Here is a 15110-nt window from a genome sequence, read left to right as displayed (position 1 = left end):
CCAAAAAAACAATCTTAGTATTTCAAAACAAAATATTACTGAAGATATATTAAAATTTATTCAGCCAAAATTTGCTGTTTTTGAAGACCTTTATTTTAGACATGCTGTTCAACGATTTGTTTACTTGTATAAAAAAAAGTGAAAATCTGCAAACAATACTGTGAAAAATTTTGAAAAGAAGTTTGTGAACTGGCTTAATGAATATTTAATTGTCAGAAAAAAATACAATGAACCAACTGCAAGTAGACGTGGTCGAAAACCAGTTGCATTTGATAATAGTTCTAATAAAACTAAAAAACGGCGTGTATCTTGTTTAATTGAATCTCATTCGTCCAATGAATTATTTTTTGCTGCTATTAAAAAATTTAGAGATGAATCTGTTGTTATTGCTGCCAAGAATGTTTTAAATATATCAATACAGATAAAGCAACTAAATATTCAGCAGACGAAGCACTGGCTTTAATAATTGATGCAAGTCTGACAAAAGCTTCCTATCAATTGATTAGAAGCGGAGCCTTGGAGAAAGAATATAACATCTACCCCGCTTACAATGATGTCAGAGATGCAAAATTTAAATGTTATCCTGCAAACATAACAGTGGAGGACTATTCAACTTCAGTTCCTTTAAAAGATTTAATGACTCATACTTTGCAAAGAATCTGTGCAGTTCAGGAACCTGTGCTAAGGCACTTGATATTGAACGACAAAGCAATAAAAACAATGACACTAACGTGTAAGGCTGGTTTTGATGGTGCTACTGGCCAAAGCATTTATAAACAAGTTTTATCGGACCCCGACATTAATAGAGATTTAAAGCGTGAAGAATCATTATTTATTACTTGTCTTGTCCCATTGGATTTGACTGGATTTAACAACAGCAACGAAAAGGTGCCTATTTGGAGAAATCAAAAGTCGTCCTCCACAGCCTATTGTAGACCCATAAGATTTGCATACAAAATGGAATCCAAGGAATCTGTGATTGAAGAAGATCAGTACATTAAAAGTGAGATAGAAAGCTTGGGTAAGATTTTATTAGAGGTTTGCGGATCTTCTATTGAAGTGAATTGTATTATTGAACTTACAATGATTGATGGGGAGGTTCAAACAATATTATCTGAAAAAAATAACTCATACCATTGCTGTTCAGTGTGTGATGTCTCTCCAAAAAATATGAATAGTCTTGATATACTTAATATAGATTATACTAACAGAGAGTTCAAATATGGTCTTTCCAGTCTTCATGCATGGATTCGATTTTTTGAGATGTTATTGCACATTGCATATAAAAAAGAAACAAGGAAGTGGCAAGCAAGATCTAAAGAACACAAAGAAAAGGCATCTGTAGCTAAACAAAAGATTCAGACTGATTTTATGAACAAAATGGGACTTGTTGTTGATTTCCCTAAAAGTGGTGGTTCTGGAACAAGTAATGATGGCAATACCTCAAGGCGTGCTTTTGCAGCATATGAACAAACAGCTGAAATTCTGTATTGACCAAAACCTTATATTCAGATTTTACATTATCTTGGTAACGCTCTCTTTAGGATATGAAATAGACTGCTTAAAGTTCAAGGATTATTGTTTTGACACTTTTAGACTATATGTGTCCCTTTATCCATGGTATTACATGGCTCAATCAGTTCACAAAGTATTGATACATGGACATGACATAGTTAAAAGCCTTACATTACCCATCGGACTTATGTCAGAGGAAGCTCAAGAGGCTAGAAATAAAGACTTTAAATCTAATCGCGAAAATTTCAGCCGAAAAACATCCAGAAAAGCAACAAATACTGATCTTATCAATAGACTCCTAGTTTCCAGTGATCCTGTTATTTCATCATTGCGTAAATCAACATCACACCAAACAAATCATAAAGCATTTCCTTCAGATGTTTTACAATTACTTAAACAATCTTCAAACGATATTATTGTTTTATAATTTTTTGATGTAATTTAAAATTGATAACGTTTTCTTGCACTATTTTTTGCTTTTATTATTCCTAAAACGTTATTTACCTAAATACTCAATTTTTATTCAATATAGGTGGGTCAAAAATCCGATAAGATATTCAGATATCAATTTACCACTTTGTAACTAAGGAAAGTATCCGGTATCTAAGCAATATAAGTATCCATAACAACTAAATTTAAAAAATTATCACTTTTGTAAGAAGTGTGATCTCATATTGGTACTCATGCCAAACTTAGTGAATATAGCACTTATAAAATATCTGCAGATAACAAAAGTAGGTTGTTGCTAAGCATAATAAAGGTATCCATAGCAACGAAATAAAAAAATATTACCTTCATAAAAAGCGCAGACATCATATTAGTACTCATACTAATTTTAGTGAATATAGCTCTAATATTAAATTAGTTATGAATTTTTTCCAGTAAAAGTGCATTCTGGCCCACTGTGCAGTGGTGTTATTAAAATGGTAGATAAATCTAAAGATTGATGTTATCTAATAGTAGTTGTAAAAAAAACGTATGAACAGTTTTATATTTTTCACTTTTTTTTTCTAATTTACGCCTATAGTAGATTTTGTTTTACCAGAAAACGAGTGTCAAAACCTTTTCTTGCAAAAAAAAATACTTTGATGATAATTAATCCTTACGCCATATAACTTTAAAAGATTTTTTCATTGAAAACTATTACCAACTCACCTAAGTTAATTTGTCGTAGATAAAAATAATACAATAAGTAAAAATATTGCAATTCGTAATTGATAAAAAAACAACTACAAAAAGTCTTAAAATTTTCTATTTTTACAGTTTGTTTTTTTTCCAAGTATGAGAAAAATATTGTTTAGAACATCACACATGGCTAGCAAAAAAACATCAGCAATATCTTGCAATTATGATATCTTGAAATTTTTGAGAACTAACATTTAAATGCAGATCTGGAGTTATTCTTATATGTTTCAGCTTTAATAACCAAAAATTAATCCTAAAAGTTGTTTTAAATGTTCTATATGTGTAATGTCTTTTTTTTCTCTACTAGGGTGTTTTTAAGTTTAATTATAGAGCTTTTGTTGCTTATTCACTAAAGAGTTTAAGTCTTGTATTTTTAATTTTAAAGAGCTGTGGTACAAGGTAAAAAACGGCGCATACATTTAAATTGGTCAAAATTAGGAGTTTAATGTAGCTATCTCTGAATTTCATAATTTTTGATTCCCATTCTGGATTCAACTGAAGTAAAAAACATTCAGTAACTACATCTCTATAATAACACAGAGTTTGGATAAAGGGAATGGCCTGAATGAAAATAGGAGAATCAGCAACTTGCTTAAACCACTCAAAAGCTTCATAAAGTTATTGTTAATAAAACTTAATGACAATAATAGTATGAAGCTGAAGTGGAACTTGCAGTTCTATAGTTATTTTATTGCACCAGACAAAAGATCAACCAGATTTTTCACTAGTTTCACAACTCCTGACAAAAAATATAGTTACATTGGTGGAATAGTTTCTATTTAAAGCTTATGTTTTTGAAACTTCAGCATCAGTGGTAGATGCATCGCGCTTCGGAAGATTTTTAATTTTCTGAAATCGTTACCTGAGCTGACAAACTATTTTGCTTACTATTTATACCACCAAAAGTTCTCAGGCTATCGCAGTTGAAAAGATTTGTTGACTCGAGGTCACACTAACAGTCAAGGTGTCTTCTTGTACGAGTTTGTATAGTACTATTATGTTGGCAAGCTTTATACTATAAGATACAACCAGGAAAACTTTGACACAATTTTCTTGAACTTTGACAAGATCAAGAATGGATTTAACAAGGGCATGGGCCTATAGAGTGTACTGAAATATTAATACCAGCATTTGTCATTCAACACTGGTAGTTTTTGATGACATAGCCGCCAATCTGACCTTTTACTGAAGTGGAGTTTAAGGCTCAAAGTTTATTTTTAGAAATTTTTCTACAATAGCAAAATCAGAGATTTTTCTTGTTTATATGAATATTTTACTGAGCTTACTGAGATCACCACAGTAAACAACTTGACTTTTAGTATAGCTTTCACTGAGCTAAATATTTGTTACTGTAAAAGACTTATTGAGCTTTTGATCTTCTTGTGCAAATTTCCATTTAAACCTAGGCTTCAAAACTTAGAGGACTTAAAAGATTAAGTTTAAAGTTGTTAAAATGTTCAGTTCAAAAAATTCAGTTCAACGCAATTCACAGTTGTATTAACTATTTATATCAAGTTAGAAAGACCTATCAGTGCACTGTTAAAATGAATTTTTCTTCTTACAAAGGTTCTTAAGTTGTGTACACAGTTTATAATTTTTTATCTTCAAGCAACTGCAACTTGTTTGTAATGGTTGCTTTAAATGCAAAAACCTCTAAAAGGGGTTCATATGTCAAAGCATAAGCAACCAATTTTGTTTTCAGTTGTGCTGAAACCTATTCAGTTCTTTTAAAATTTATTGCAAACTTTAACTATTATTATTATTTTATCGGACGGCCAATCAGGGCAAGGTTATTTATATTTTAGGCTTTGGGATGTAAATGTAGGAGGGCCTAATGTGGTGCTAGCCTAAAAAATTCTGTGCGGCAACAAAACAAGGCTAGAAGAAAGGATTATTTTTGTTTTTGTCAGCTTCTTGCTTCAAATCTGTTGCTTGTTTTTCGCTTATTGAAAAAATTAGTTTTTTTAAATGGTCAGCTGAGTCAATACCTTCTATAAACTTCTTTTTTTTTTCTATTTCTATTGCTTGTTGTGTTGATTTTTCCACGTTGCAACCAGTTACATCACTTTTTCGAAGTTATTTTCCCTATCTTTGAGAAATTTTTATTTTAGTTTTATAGATTGACATGCTGATGCAATTTGATTCTTTACTACCTCAGCAACATCTGTAAAAGCATTATATTAAGGTTGTTTTTGTAATCGAGGATCAAAACTTGTAATTTTTTCCTCTTTATTTTGTTTAGTGCTTGAAAAAATCTAAGTTTATACGTAATAATGTTTCTTGATTTAAAAAAATGAATAGGCTTGTATTGAATCAGTTGCTTTAAAATTAATTTCTAATTAAATTTCATCTGATACTCAATGGATAATCATCAATCAGTTTTTTCTTGTGAACTCTTTTTCTTTATCCGTTTTGTTTTAAACCCTTGCAAACACTTTTCATTTCAAAGTTAAATTATGATGCATTTGCAAAATATTTATCTAAATTTAGTTTTGAAAAGCCTTTTATGATTAATATAAGAATTCCAACAAGTAGAAAAGAGACCCAATAATTAATTAATATTCCAACATAAAATTTTTAGTTTTTTTGCTATTTCTAAAAGAATTAGCAAAAAAAATGAAAAAATTATGATGTTATGTTATTATAGTATAAATATTAATTCTTAAATATGTTGAATACTTGCACTAAAGTGTAAAAGTAAGGTCATATTATATCGTTTTAAAAAATGTTTTAAAAGAAAATACCTTTAAAATATTTTTCTGAGAATGCTAAAGCTGAAAATAAAATACCGAAAATCAAAATTAAAACTTTATATTAATATTAAATTTACATAGACCTGTGCGTTGGCAAATAAAGCCACGAATTTTATCACAAGATAAATCATTCCAACCTTCTGTTAGAAACTCCACACATTTTTCAGATCCATGATTATTTGGTTCATTATTTCTCCAATTTGTATACTCTGCATTCATATCATCAGTCCACTTATAAACTTGCTCAGGAGAATTCATAAGACCTTTAACAATGAATTAAATTTTTTTTTATAAATGTTTCTAAAAAAATAGTTTTCCTAATTTTTAAAACATTTTGCAATTTAAGAAGCGTTTTCTTTAAAAAATTTCTTTTATATGTTATATTTAATTTTTTATATGCACAAAACATAAAACAAACATGTTTAAATTAAATAAAAGTAAATAAAAAAATTATATTCTTAATCGAAATAAAAAAAAGTTGACCAAAATTGTCATACCAATCCATAGTCCTCTAATAATATTCCTAATTTTAATCTGGTCTTTGATAATTTTATTTTCAGCTTCGTTTTTTACACTTAACAAACTTCCTCCATATTCCTTACATATCAAAAGAGCTTCATTCCAGTTTTTTTTCGGATTTGTTTGAAAATACTAACAATATATTCCAGATCCTAGCCAACTGCTAGTGCAACTTAAGCCACTACGCACTGAAAATAAAATTAAAAACAAATACTAATAGTTTTAAACAAAAACTAAATTTTATTAAAAATAAAAGTAAGTAATAGTAAAAGGAAAATATGCTTGCAGCAGTGTCTGATATTACTTTTTTAAGTTAAATCGTTAATAATACAAAAAAACCTATTTGATGCAGAATTTTAAAAAGCTTTAATTTTGGAGGTGGCGCAGCATAAAAAATTCATATCTGTTTAAACATTATTTAAAAACTATACTATAATTGGTTTGCTAAAAATGTATCTAATTTTAGTAAAATTTAAATTTGCTAAATATATCAGAATTTATTAAAAGTATAAATTATATTATTGTAAATAAGTTTATAGATTAAATAAAAATGCATATTATTATATATATATATATATATATATATATATATATATATATATATATATATATATATATATATATATATATATATATATATATATATACGTATATATATATATTCATAAAAAAAGTAAGTAATGTATATTAAAAGCAAATATTTTGTTTTATACTTAAAAAAATTATTTTGTATTACAAGAAACGAAATATAAAGAAATTCATTAAAACGAAAAAAAAAGTAAACTTTATTTAAAAAATGTATAATTCTAACGAGATCATTTAACAAACTTAATCTATTCATTCAAAATAGATGATACGTTTTGCTACACCAAGTCATCTAGTAACTTAAATTGAAAATAAACCATCATTAATTCTTCACTGGTCACTAAAATGAATCGCTAAAATCAAAATGTGGTCATATTTTTTTTCTGTATTTCATTTCTTTGAAAAAGAATAAATTTTTATTTTATACATTAATAATTTTTAATGCATGCACATACTTTTACATACAATTTGCATACAATTTTACATTACATAGACCAATATTATTATTAATTTTATTAAATTTATTAAATTAAAATTTGTTTATTAAATATGAATTTTAGATTCTCCAAAAAAAAATTTATGAAATAAAATACGTCATTTATTTATCAAAAAGAATGGACTTTATAATATGGGAAAACAATCCTAAAGAATTTTGAACCGGTAAAAAGGACGAAATAAATAATTGCAATTAAGAATGGAAGTTGTTCAAAAAAGAGAAAAAACCATGGGGGATAGATAGATATGACTTGAAATCAACAAAAAACAATCTAGTATGAAGAAACATTTGTGCCTGTCTGAATCCAGGAGATAACAAACAAACCAAATTTTTTAGCAAAGGTGATAAAAAGACATAAGCCCAAGGTATCACAAAGAATATTGCAAATAGAATTTCAGTCAAAAGTAGCAGTGTGACGGACTGTGATAAATTGAGTCTCATGTTGAAAATTAGTAGATTATAAATACTTTTACTACTTGGTACTACTATGGTACTACTTATAAGTACATTAGGTAAAAATTAAACATAAGCTAGGATTACATTTAAATTAAGACACTCTTAGGTGTCCGATTAAAGGAACATAATCGTGAGAGAGATTTTAATTTTTATTTTTATCACTGATTATGGTTTATATTTAAAAAACCAGTTTACACTTAAAGTTTTTTTTAGTTTGAGATACAGCTTCATTTTTGATATAAGTAAAAATTTGTAAACAGGAGGGGTGTCTTAATAAGGTCAAGATTAGTAGGAAAAGTTTTGAAAAATAACAGACGTCTCCTTAAACTTCTTTGTGTGTTAGGTACGTATGATTTATAGCTTTGGTTGCCTGGAAACCATTCAGGAATATAACTATCTTAGTTAGAAATTAAGAAAAATAAAACATTCGAGCTTTGATATTCCAGTGTAATATTTAATATTACCACCAAATATACAAGAATTTGCTGACAGATAAAAAGAAGGGTCATTAATTTGAGTAGAATTAAGATTTTAAAAAGTGAAGAACTGGAAAGAGGGACAAGCCCAAAAAGCGTGAAGCCTTTTCATTAGATATTAGGCACGATATTTTTTGACACATCATTCGATAACTAAATTTCTTTTACTACATGAATGCTGTTTTTTCAATCTTGGAAAGGTCTTTACCCACATTATAACTCAAGTTAGTAAGAGGCAATCTTCCAATGGGTTCATTAGGCAATATTCCAAAGGGCTCATTAGGTAATATTCCAAAGAGTTCACTCCATTTTTTTATCCTTTTAAATTCTCACTTTAAGAATTTAGTAAAATTTTGAGTTGGAATTTATTTATGAGCAGTGTACTGACAATCTAATGTTACTTTTTTACTATTTTTAGCTCCATTAAGTGCATCAAAGCTCCTTCAGCATAGATAGTATTTACCGATTGCTATAAAGTTGGTAATAATTCTTCATTGCAATGTACTCAAAAATCATAGCAGCTATAATTTCATTGTATTTCATTTTTACTTTTTTAGCTGTAGTGAAATAAAATAACAACTTTCTATTACCAACAGTCATTAGAATTTTGTTCTTAAACTTTATTGAGCAACTGGCTGTCCAATCCATCTAAAGTTAAAATTAATTTGGTCAGATCACTTTGATCATCAAAAAATATTTAAAGTCTCTGCATTTCAGTAATCATCAATCAGATTTGCTACTTTATTCATAGCTATTTTATTCAAAGCTATATATAGTTCCTTTCACTCCTTAGTTTTTCTTCTACTTTATTTTGTTTGCAATTTCAACCATTTTCAATCTTTTTCACTCGATCAAATTAGCAGGCCTAATTTGATATAATTTGAGAGTTCCGATCTTTTCTTGCTTTGCCAAAAAAAAAATTGGTAATTATTTGTTAACCTCTTTAAAAATATAAACGAATGCTTTTTTAACTGACTAAGAAAATCAATTAAATAATAATTAACTTTTTTATTGAGTAAAATATCTTTTTTAGCATTAATAAAACTTATGTAAGATTTTCGTTATACCCATTTATATCTTTTTATACAAAACAGTTTATTAATTAGTACTATTATTTTCCTTGGGGAAATGCAGTGGGCACCAACTTTACAGTCGGAAAATTATTATTTCTAAGAATAAAGAGAATTCATAAAAATTACAATCAACCCAATCGAATAGTTTTTCAATAATAAAGTTAAACATTTGTTTTCTAACATTATTATTTCTATTTTGAGAAAAAAGCTAACTTTACTTCATGCGTCTTTGAGTCTTCTTAATAATTTGTGTTATAAAAAAATTACGTGAAGCACAAATAAAACACTAACAATAAGTCATTTTTCTAAAATTTTATTGTATCAATCCAGGATCAACTTAAGTTTATTATAGTTTCTTCTGTTTAATTCACTTGTTTAAAATACTTTTCTGAATTCAAATACTAATCACAATGTAGCTGCAAGCAACCACTAATATGCTAAGATTAACTAGAAAATGAATATTATGTTAAAGTTAAAGGAAATGATTCACAGAAAAATTGAAAAATATAGTTTCCATGAAAGATTGAAGTAAATGATAAGGCACATTAAATGTAAGATTGTCATAAAAATTATTAATTTAGATCAAAAACAGTTCAGAACTAACAATACACATTAGAGGTAACCCAGAAATTACTGGAAAAAAAATTAAGTGTTAGCCTTTAAAGTTTACATGATGATACTGCAATCAAAAATAAGATTTGATAATCTCAAAAAGTTTACAATATATACCTTATGAAGCAAGATTATAAAAAAGAACAGCGTGCCAAACTTTATCAAAAGCTTTCGATTTGTCACGAAAAATAGCCTTTGTCATGCCGTTTCCATCTAATGCATAATAGAATTTTTCAGGTTGAACAATTACCTAATCAGCCGTAGAAAAAGAATATCAAATATTGTATTGATAGTCAGAGAGTTAGCTGTGAAACTCAATATGAGATTTTTTAAATTTGTTGATAAAAGACTCAAAGAGCTTCTAATAATAGCAAAAAGGCTAATTGGACAATAGTTGGAGGGGTATGAGAACTCTCTAGAGTTTTTTAAAACTGAAACAACGCAGTTAATGCAGTAATGCAGTAAATTTTGTGCTTCAAAAAAAAATGAGTTTAAGTGAAGTTACAAGACATTGCAGCATTAAAAAATCAACTTTGATATATCAGTTGAAGCAGTTTAAAAAATCTGGTAGTTGGGAATATTTATATTCAAATACCACACCAAAAAAAATATTCTCAGCAGAAGAAGAATTAATTTTAATAAACTAATTGGCAGGTGCTGCAAATATGCATTATGGACATACATTAAAGCAGATAAGGTCCTTTGCATATGAGAATACTTTAGCAAACCATAAAAAAATTGAAACTTCATGGATAAAAAATAAATGTGCAGGTGAACAATGGCTGTGAGATTTTCGTTAAAGATATAATAACAAGCTATCTCTACGTAAAAAACAACCTACAAGTCTTTGTGGATCTTCTACATTCAATAGAGAAGCCGTAAGAATTGTATATAAAAATTACAAAAATGTTTTAGAACGTTTTCATTTTGACCCATCAAATATTTGGAATTGTGATGAAACAAGAATTACCACCGTCCACGTAGCATCAAAAATTGTAGCTCTAAAACCTAAAAAAAATAGGTAGCTTGACTGGTGCTGAACAAGGTAATAATGTAACAATGATTGTAGCCATTAGTGCTACTGGAAACAGCATCCCATCATTACTTGTGTTTCCACGTGCTAAATTACAAAGACTACATGTTAAATAATTCTTCTCCTGGAAGTGTAGGAGCAGCTAATAAGTCTGGATGGTAAGATGAAGTCATTTTTGTGCAATTTCTTGAACATTTAATTAGTAATGTGCGACCATCAATTGAAAACCCAATTCTTTTATGAATGGATAATCATGAGGTTCATGTACACATTTCTGTTATTGAGTTAGCAAAATAATCAGGTATAGTTTTAATGACATTTCATCGTCACACAAACCATAATACATAACCTCGCGATCGTGGTATTTTTGGACCATTTAAACCTTTTTATAACTATGCCATGAATAACAGGATGATATCACCAGGCAATGCTGGTAAACCAGTTACAATATATGATATATCTTACCTTGTTGGTCAAGCTTATTCTCATACTTTCGTACCAAATAATTTTATAAACAGTTTTAAATGTACTGGATTTTATCCATTTAATGAAAATATTTTTACTGATATTGACTTTTTAGCTGCAAATGTTTATGATAGGTCAATAGAGAATTCCTCAAGCTTGCATTTCTTGAGAGAGTATTGATGTTAAAACTGCTCCATCCAGTTTACTTTCAACATCACCTATTGCCTAAGGGAAATATTGTGAGTTTATCATCAAAATCATTTATTGTTTCACTAGAGATAATACGACTTCATCCTAAAGCCAAATTGAGAAAAACAAATACTTCAAAAGACGTAAGGGACAATCACGTATTTTAACTAATACACCTGAAATTGAATTTATTCTAGATTTATAATCTAATAACCAACAATTTACAGAGTCCTCATCAAGCAAATGAAAAAAAATGGCAAAACAGATTATTTTAAGTTAGCCTCACATTTGTTTAAATAATGAAAGCTCTGATGAAATTGATTTTGGAGTAAAAATACTTGATAATGAAAATGAAATTGTTTCTGGAAATTTTTTATTTGTCAAATTGGCCGGAAAGAAATACTCTAGACTTTATTAGCAGAAGTTAAAGAAGTTGTTGGTATAGTTTAAAAAATTAGGTATTTTAAGAAATCAGGAGACTTTTGTAACAAATTTACAAGATGACAATCGTTATGATGTGGAACTTGTGGATATTATTATGAAACTTCCACTATTAAGTATTGGTCGCGGTTCATTTAAACGTCAGAATCTTATGTTTGATGTTGATCTGACTATTTGTAATAATTAATATATTATACTATTTTATTGTTGAATTTTTTGTTGTCATCATTAAAATATTTTCTATAAAAAGCATTAGGATCATATGTAAATGAATATAGACCGCCAGCTAATATAAATTAAAAAAATAATTTTTTTGCTCTTTTCCTATCTAAAAGAATAAAAATAACTGTATATATTAAACAACATATTTTTTACAATTAAGCATCTAACGTAAGAAAAGATGTGACTTTATCTAAATAGTTATAATAACTGATTTTATTTTAAAAAAATTAGTGATACTATTAGTAATACTTAGTGAGTATCGTAACTTCGATACACAAGTCTTTGCAAGATTGTAAGGATTGATTTTTCTAATTTTTTTTAGACAATTAGGACTGATTACAAAATAATTAGGTTTGTTTTTTTATTGATATAAGGTAGCCCTGAAGTTGCTATAAAATATATAACAAGCTAAAATATTAAAGAGGTTCAAACATTGCCTAATTTTTTAACAATAGCATTATGGTTAAAGGAACAACGCGCATCGGTCAAAGGTACATCAGGTTACCCTAATCTTAATAAGTTATCTTAATAAGATAACTTATTAAGATTAGACCTTTCAAGATTATTCTAGATCAAACATGTGTAAAAGAATGTTGTCTGGACCACAAGCCGTTTAAGAGTTTAATTGAGATATGGTATAAGCAACGTATGCCTGAGTAATTTTGGTGTCTAATAACGGGTTAACTTGATTAACTAGTTTGGCAATTAGAGTATGGTCATTTAATTTTACAGTCAAAATAGAGGAAAACTTTCATGCAAATAGTTCTGTCTTCGGAGCGATACTGAGATCAGAACCATAAATTAAAGATATAATGGTGGGCTTACATTAGTTAATGATACTGTTGAAATTTTTTCCTAGAACCTCATTTTCTACAACCTAAATTCTAAGATTTAAAAAACCGGAGTTATTGGAGCTTTAACGTCAAACAGCGCAATTTTACATTGATTTTTTTTATAACAAATTGCAATAATATAGATTTTTGTTCCAGTTATTGTATTCATTTACATTTTTACAAAAGATGAAAAAAATAATTACTATTAAATATAAAAGCTGCACGAGAAAATGAAAATCATAGTAGTAGAACGAGGTTCGACTTGAAACCAGCAAAAAGGAATATAAACTTGCATACCTGTGTGGATGCAAGTAGTTACGTAGGAGGTGAATTATCATCGGAGAGACCAAAGACATCAGTCTAAAGACCTTCACAAAGAAATTGACGAAAAGAGTCCCGAGAAGCCTAAGGCTGCTAGTATGTAGGAATGGTAGGGTCAGTCCAAAAAAGAAGTACAAATTAAAACATTTATAGAGATCACTGCATGGTTGGAATGACCAAAATTAGAACAGGAGGTAACTTAACCCTAACCAGTATCAGAGAAAAGACGCAAGTTAATGAGTAAACAATTAGGATTGTCGAAAAGCTAGTCATAAAGTTATGAACTTTAGTGACAGCAGGTTCAGTGGCGTTAGAGCATAGCCATTCAATTTGATCACCATTTAAGTCAATATAACATCATTGTTAACAGAAGGATTAAGAAAAAGGGCATGGCCAATTTAATTAGTAACTGCATTTAAAAGAGTGATTCAGAAGAAGGAGAACAATAAAGAATAAAACAAACGGTGATTGAGTGAGAAGGTTCTAATCGGAAACACAAAAAAGAATAGTCATATTGAAAATATTTATGAATTATTGAATTTTATGACATTGTCATTTATAAAAATGATGATTTTAAAGTAGATCAATAAAATCATGTTAAACACTAAGAATCAACTAAAAACCAATTTAAAATATCGGAGTTAAGTGCCAAACCTAAGAAAAGTCCTTCTTCTTAGATTAGGCATTTAATCTCGGGAATTTGCTTTGAAAGTATATATTTGGTTCAACCGCTACGGTAAACAGACATAAATTTAACATAATGAAAAAAATGGCAATAACTTTATTAGAAATAAAAGAAATTTTCAATTTACACAAAAAAGAAATTCAAAGAACAAAAAAAAACTATTCATTGACTTATTTATTGATAACTTCAAAGTACTCAATGCCCGCTGGTCCAATACGCTCAGAGCGTTCTTGGACTTCTATAGGATGTACCATTTAGGTTCATTCGTTTAAATCCAAAAACGTATCATTTTAGACTTAAACGTTTTCAGACGTCCATTAGACGTCCTAATTGTCAAAGTCAAAAACAGTCCGTCTTCGGACGTCCATGGGATGTCCGCATCCAAAGGAGGTTTCCATAAAACACTGGACATACAAAAAAACATACAATATGCATTCAGTTTACGTTTTGAACGCGCTAGACCTTTTTGAAACCAAAATATTGTTTTTTAGTCAGGGTGGAACGTTAAAAATACGTCTGATCTAAATTTGGAAGTGTGCCTTTTTATAACAAAACACAGATCAGGCAAACATGTTAACTAAAATTAAAGTCTTGTTTTATTGGTCTGGGTCAAAAATATATATAAATAACTATAAATGTAAAAATATGTATATATATATATATATATATATATATATATATATACATATATATATATATATATATATATATATATATATATATATATATATATATATATATATATATATATATATATATATATATATATAGTAATAATAATAATAATAAAGTTTAGGCTGCACTAGAAGTAGGTTCTAGTAAACCAGTTTGCTAGGTTATATTTGTTTATTTTATTTATTTATTTGAACAACAGAAGGACCCAAAGGCCACTAATACTAAAGTGTACATTAACAAATTTTTACTGACATGTTAAATTATATTAAGTAATGGACAAGTTTGAACAAAATTGTAACAACTTGAACAAAGCATACAGCAAGACGGTTTTCAAACATCAAGACAGACGATGCAGAAACCCCATTCTCCGATAAACTATTCCATACATTACCAATTTAACTAGAAAGGAAACACTTAGTGCAGTTTAAATTACAATGGTGTTTGTACAGTTTAAAGTTATGACCACGATTATTCAGGTAAGAATTGAGAATAAGAATGTTTGATAGGTTAGTTCCAGTTTACCTTTAAGAAATTTGTAGCATAAATCAAAGTCTTTAAAGATTCGTCGATATCTAA

General features: G+C 28.3%; 1 protein-coding gene across 1 annotated transcript; it reads right to left on the bottom strand.

The window, feature by feature from the left end:
• Nucleotides 1-2118: 2118 nt before the first annotated feature.
• Nucleotides 2119-10876, bottom strand: LOC136091883 (CD209 antigen-like protein 2). The gene is made up of 6 exons (XM_065819595.1): nt 10809-10876; nt 8198-8303; nt 5951-6104; nt 5531-5716; nt 5445-5474; nt 2119-2144 (listed from the first exon to the last, which is right to left on the bottom strand). The coding sequence occupies exons 1-6, from the start codon at nt 10874-10876 to the stop codon at nt 2119-2121; spliced, it is 570 nt and encodes a 189-aa protein (XP_065675667.1).
• Between the last annotated feature and the right edge of the window lie 4234 nt (nt 10877-15110).

Source organism: Hydra vulgaris, chromosome 15 (genome assembly GCF_038396675.1).
Source record: "Hydra vulgaris chromosome 15, alternate assembly HydraT2T_AEP".
Taxonomy (NCBI): domain Eukaryota; kingdom Metazoa; phylum Cnidaria; class Hydrozoa; order Anthoathecata; family Hydridae; genus Hydra; species Hydra vulgaris.
This window is presented reverse-complemented; position numbering and strand designations above follow the sequence as displayed.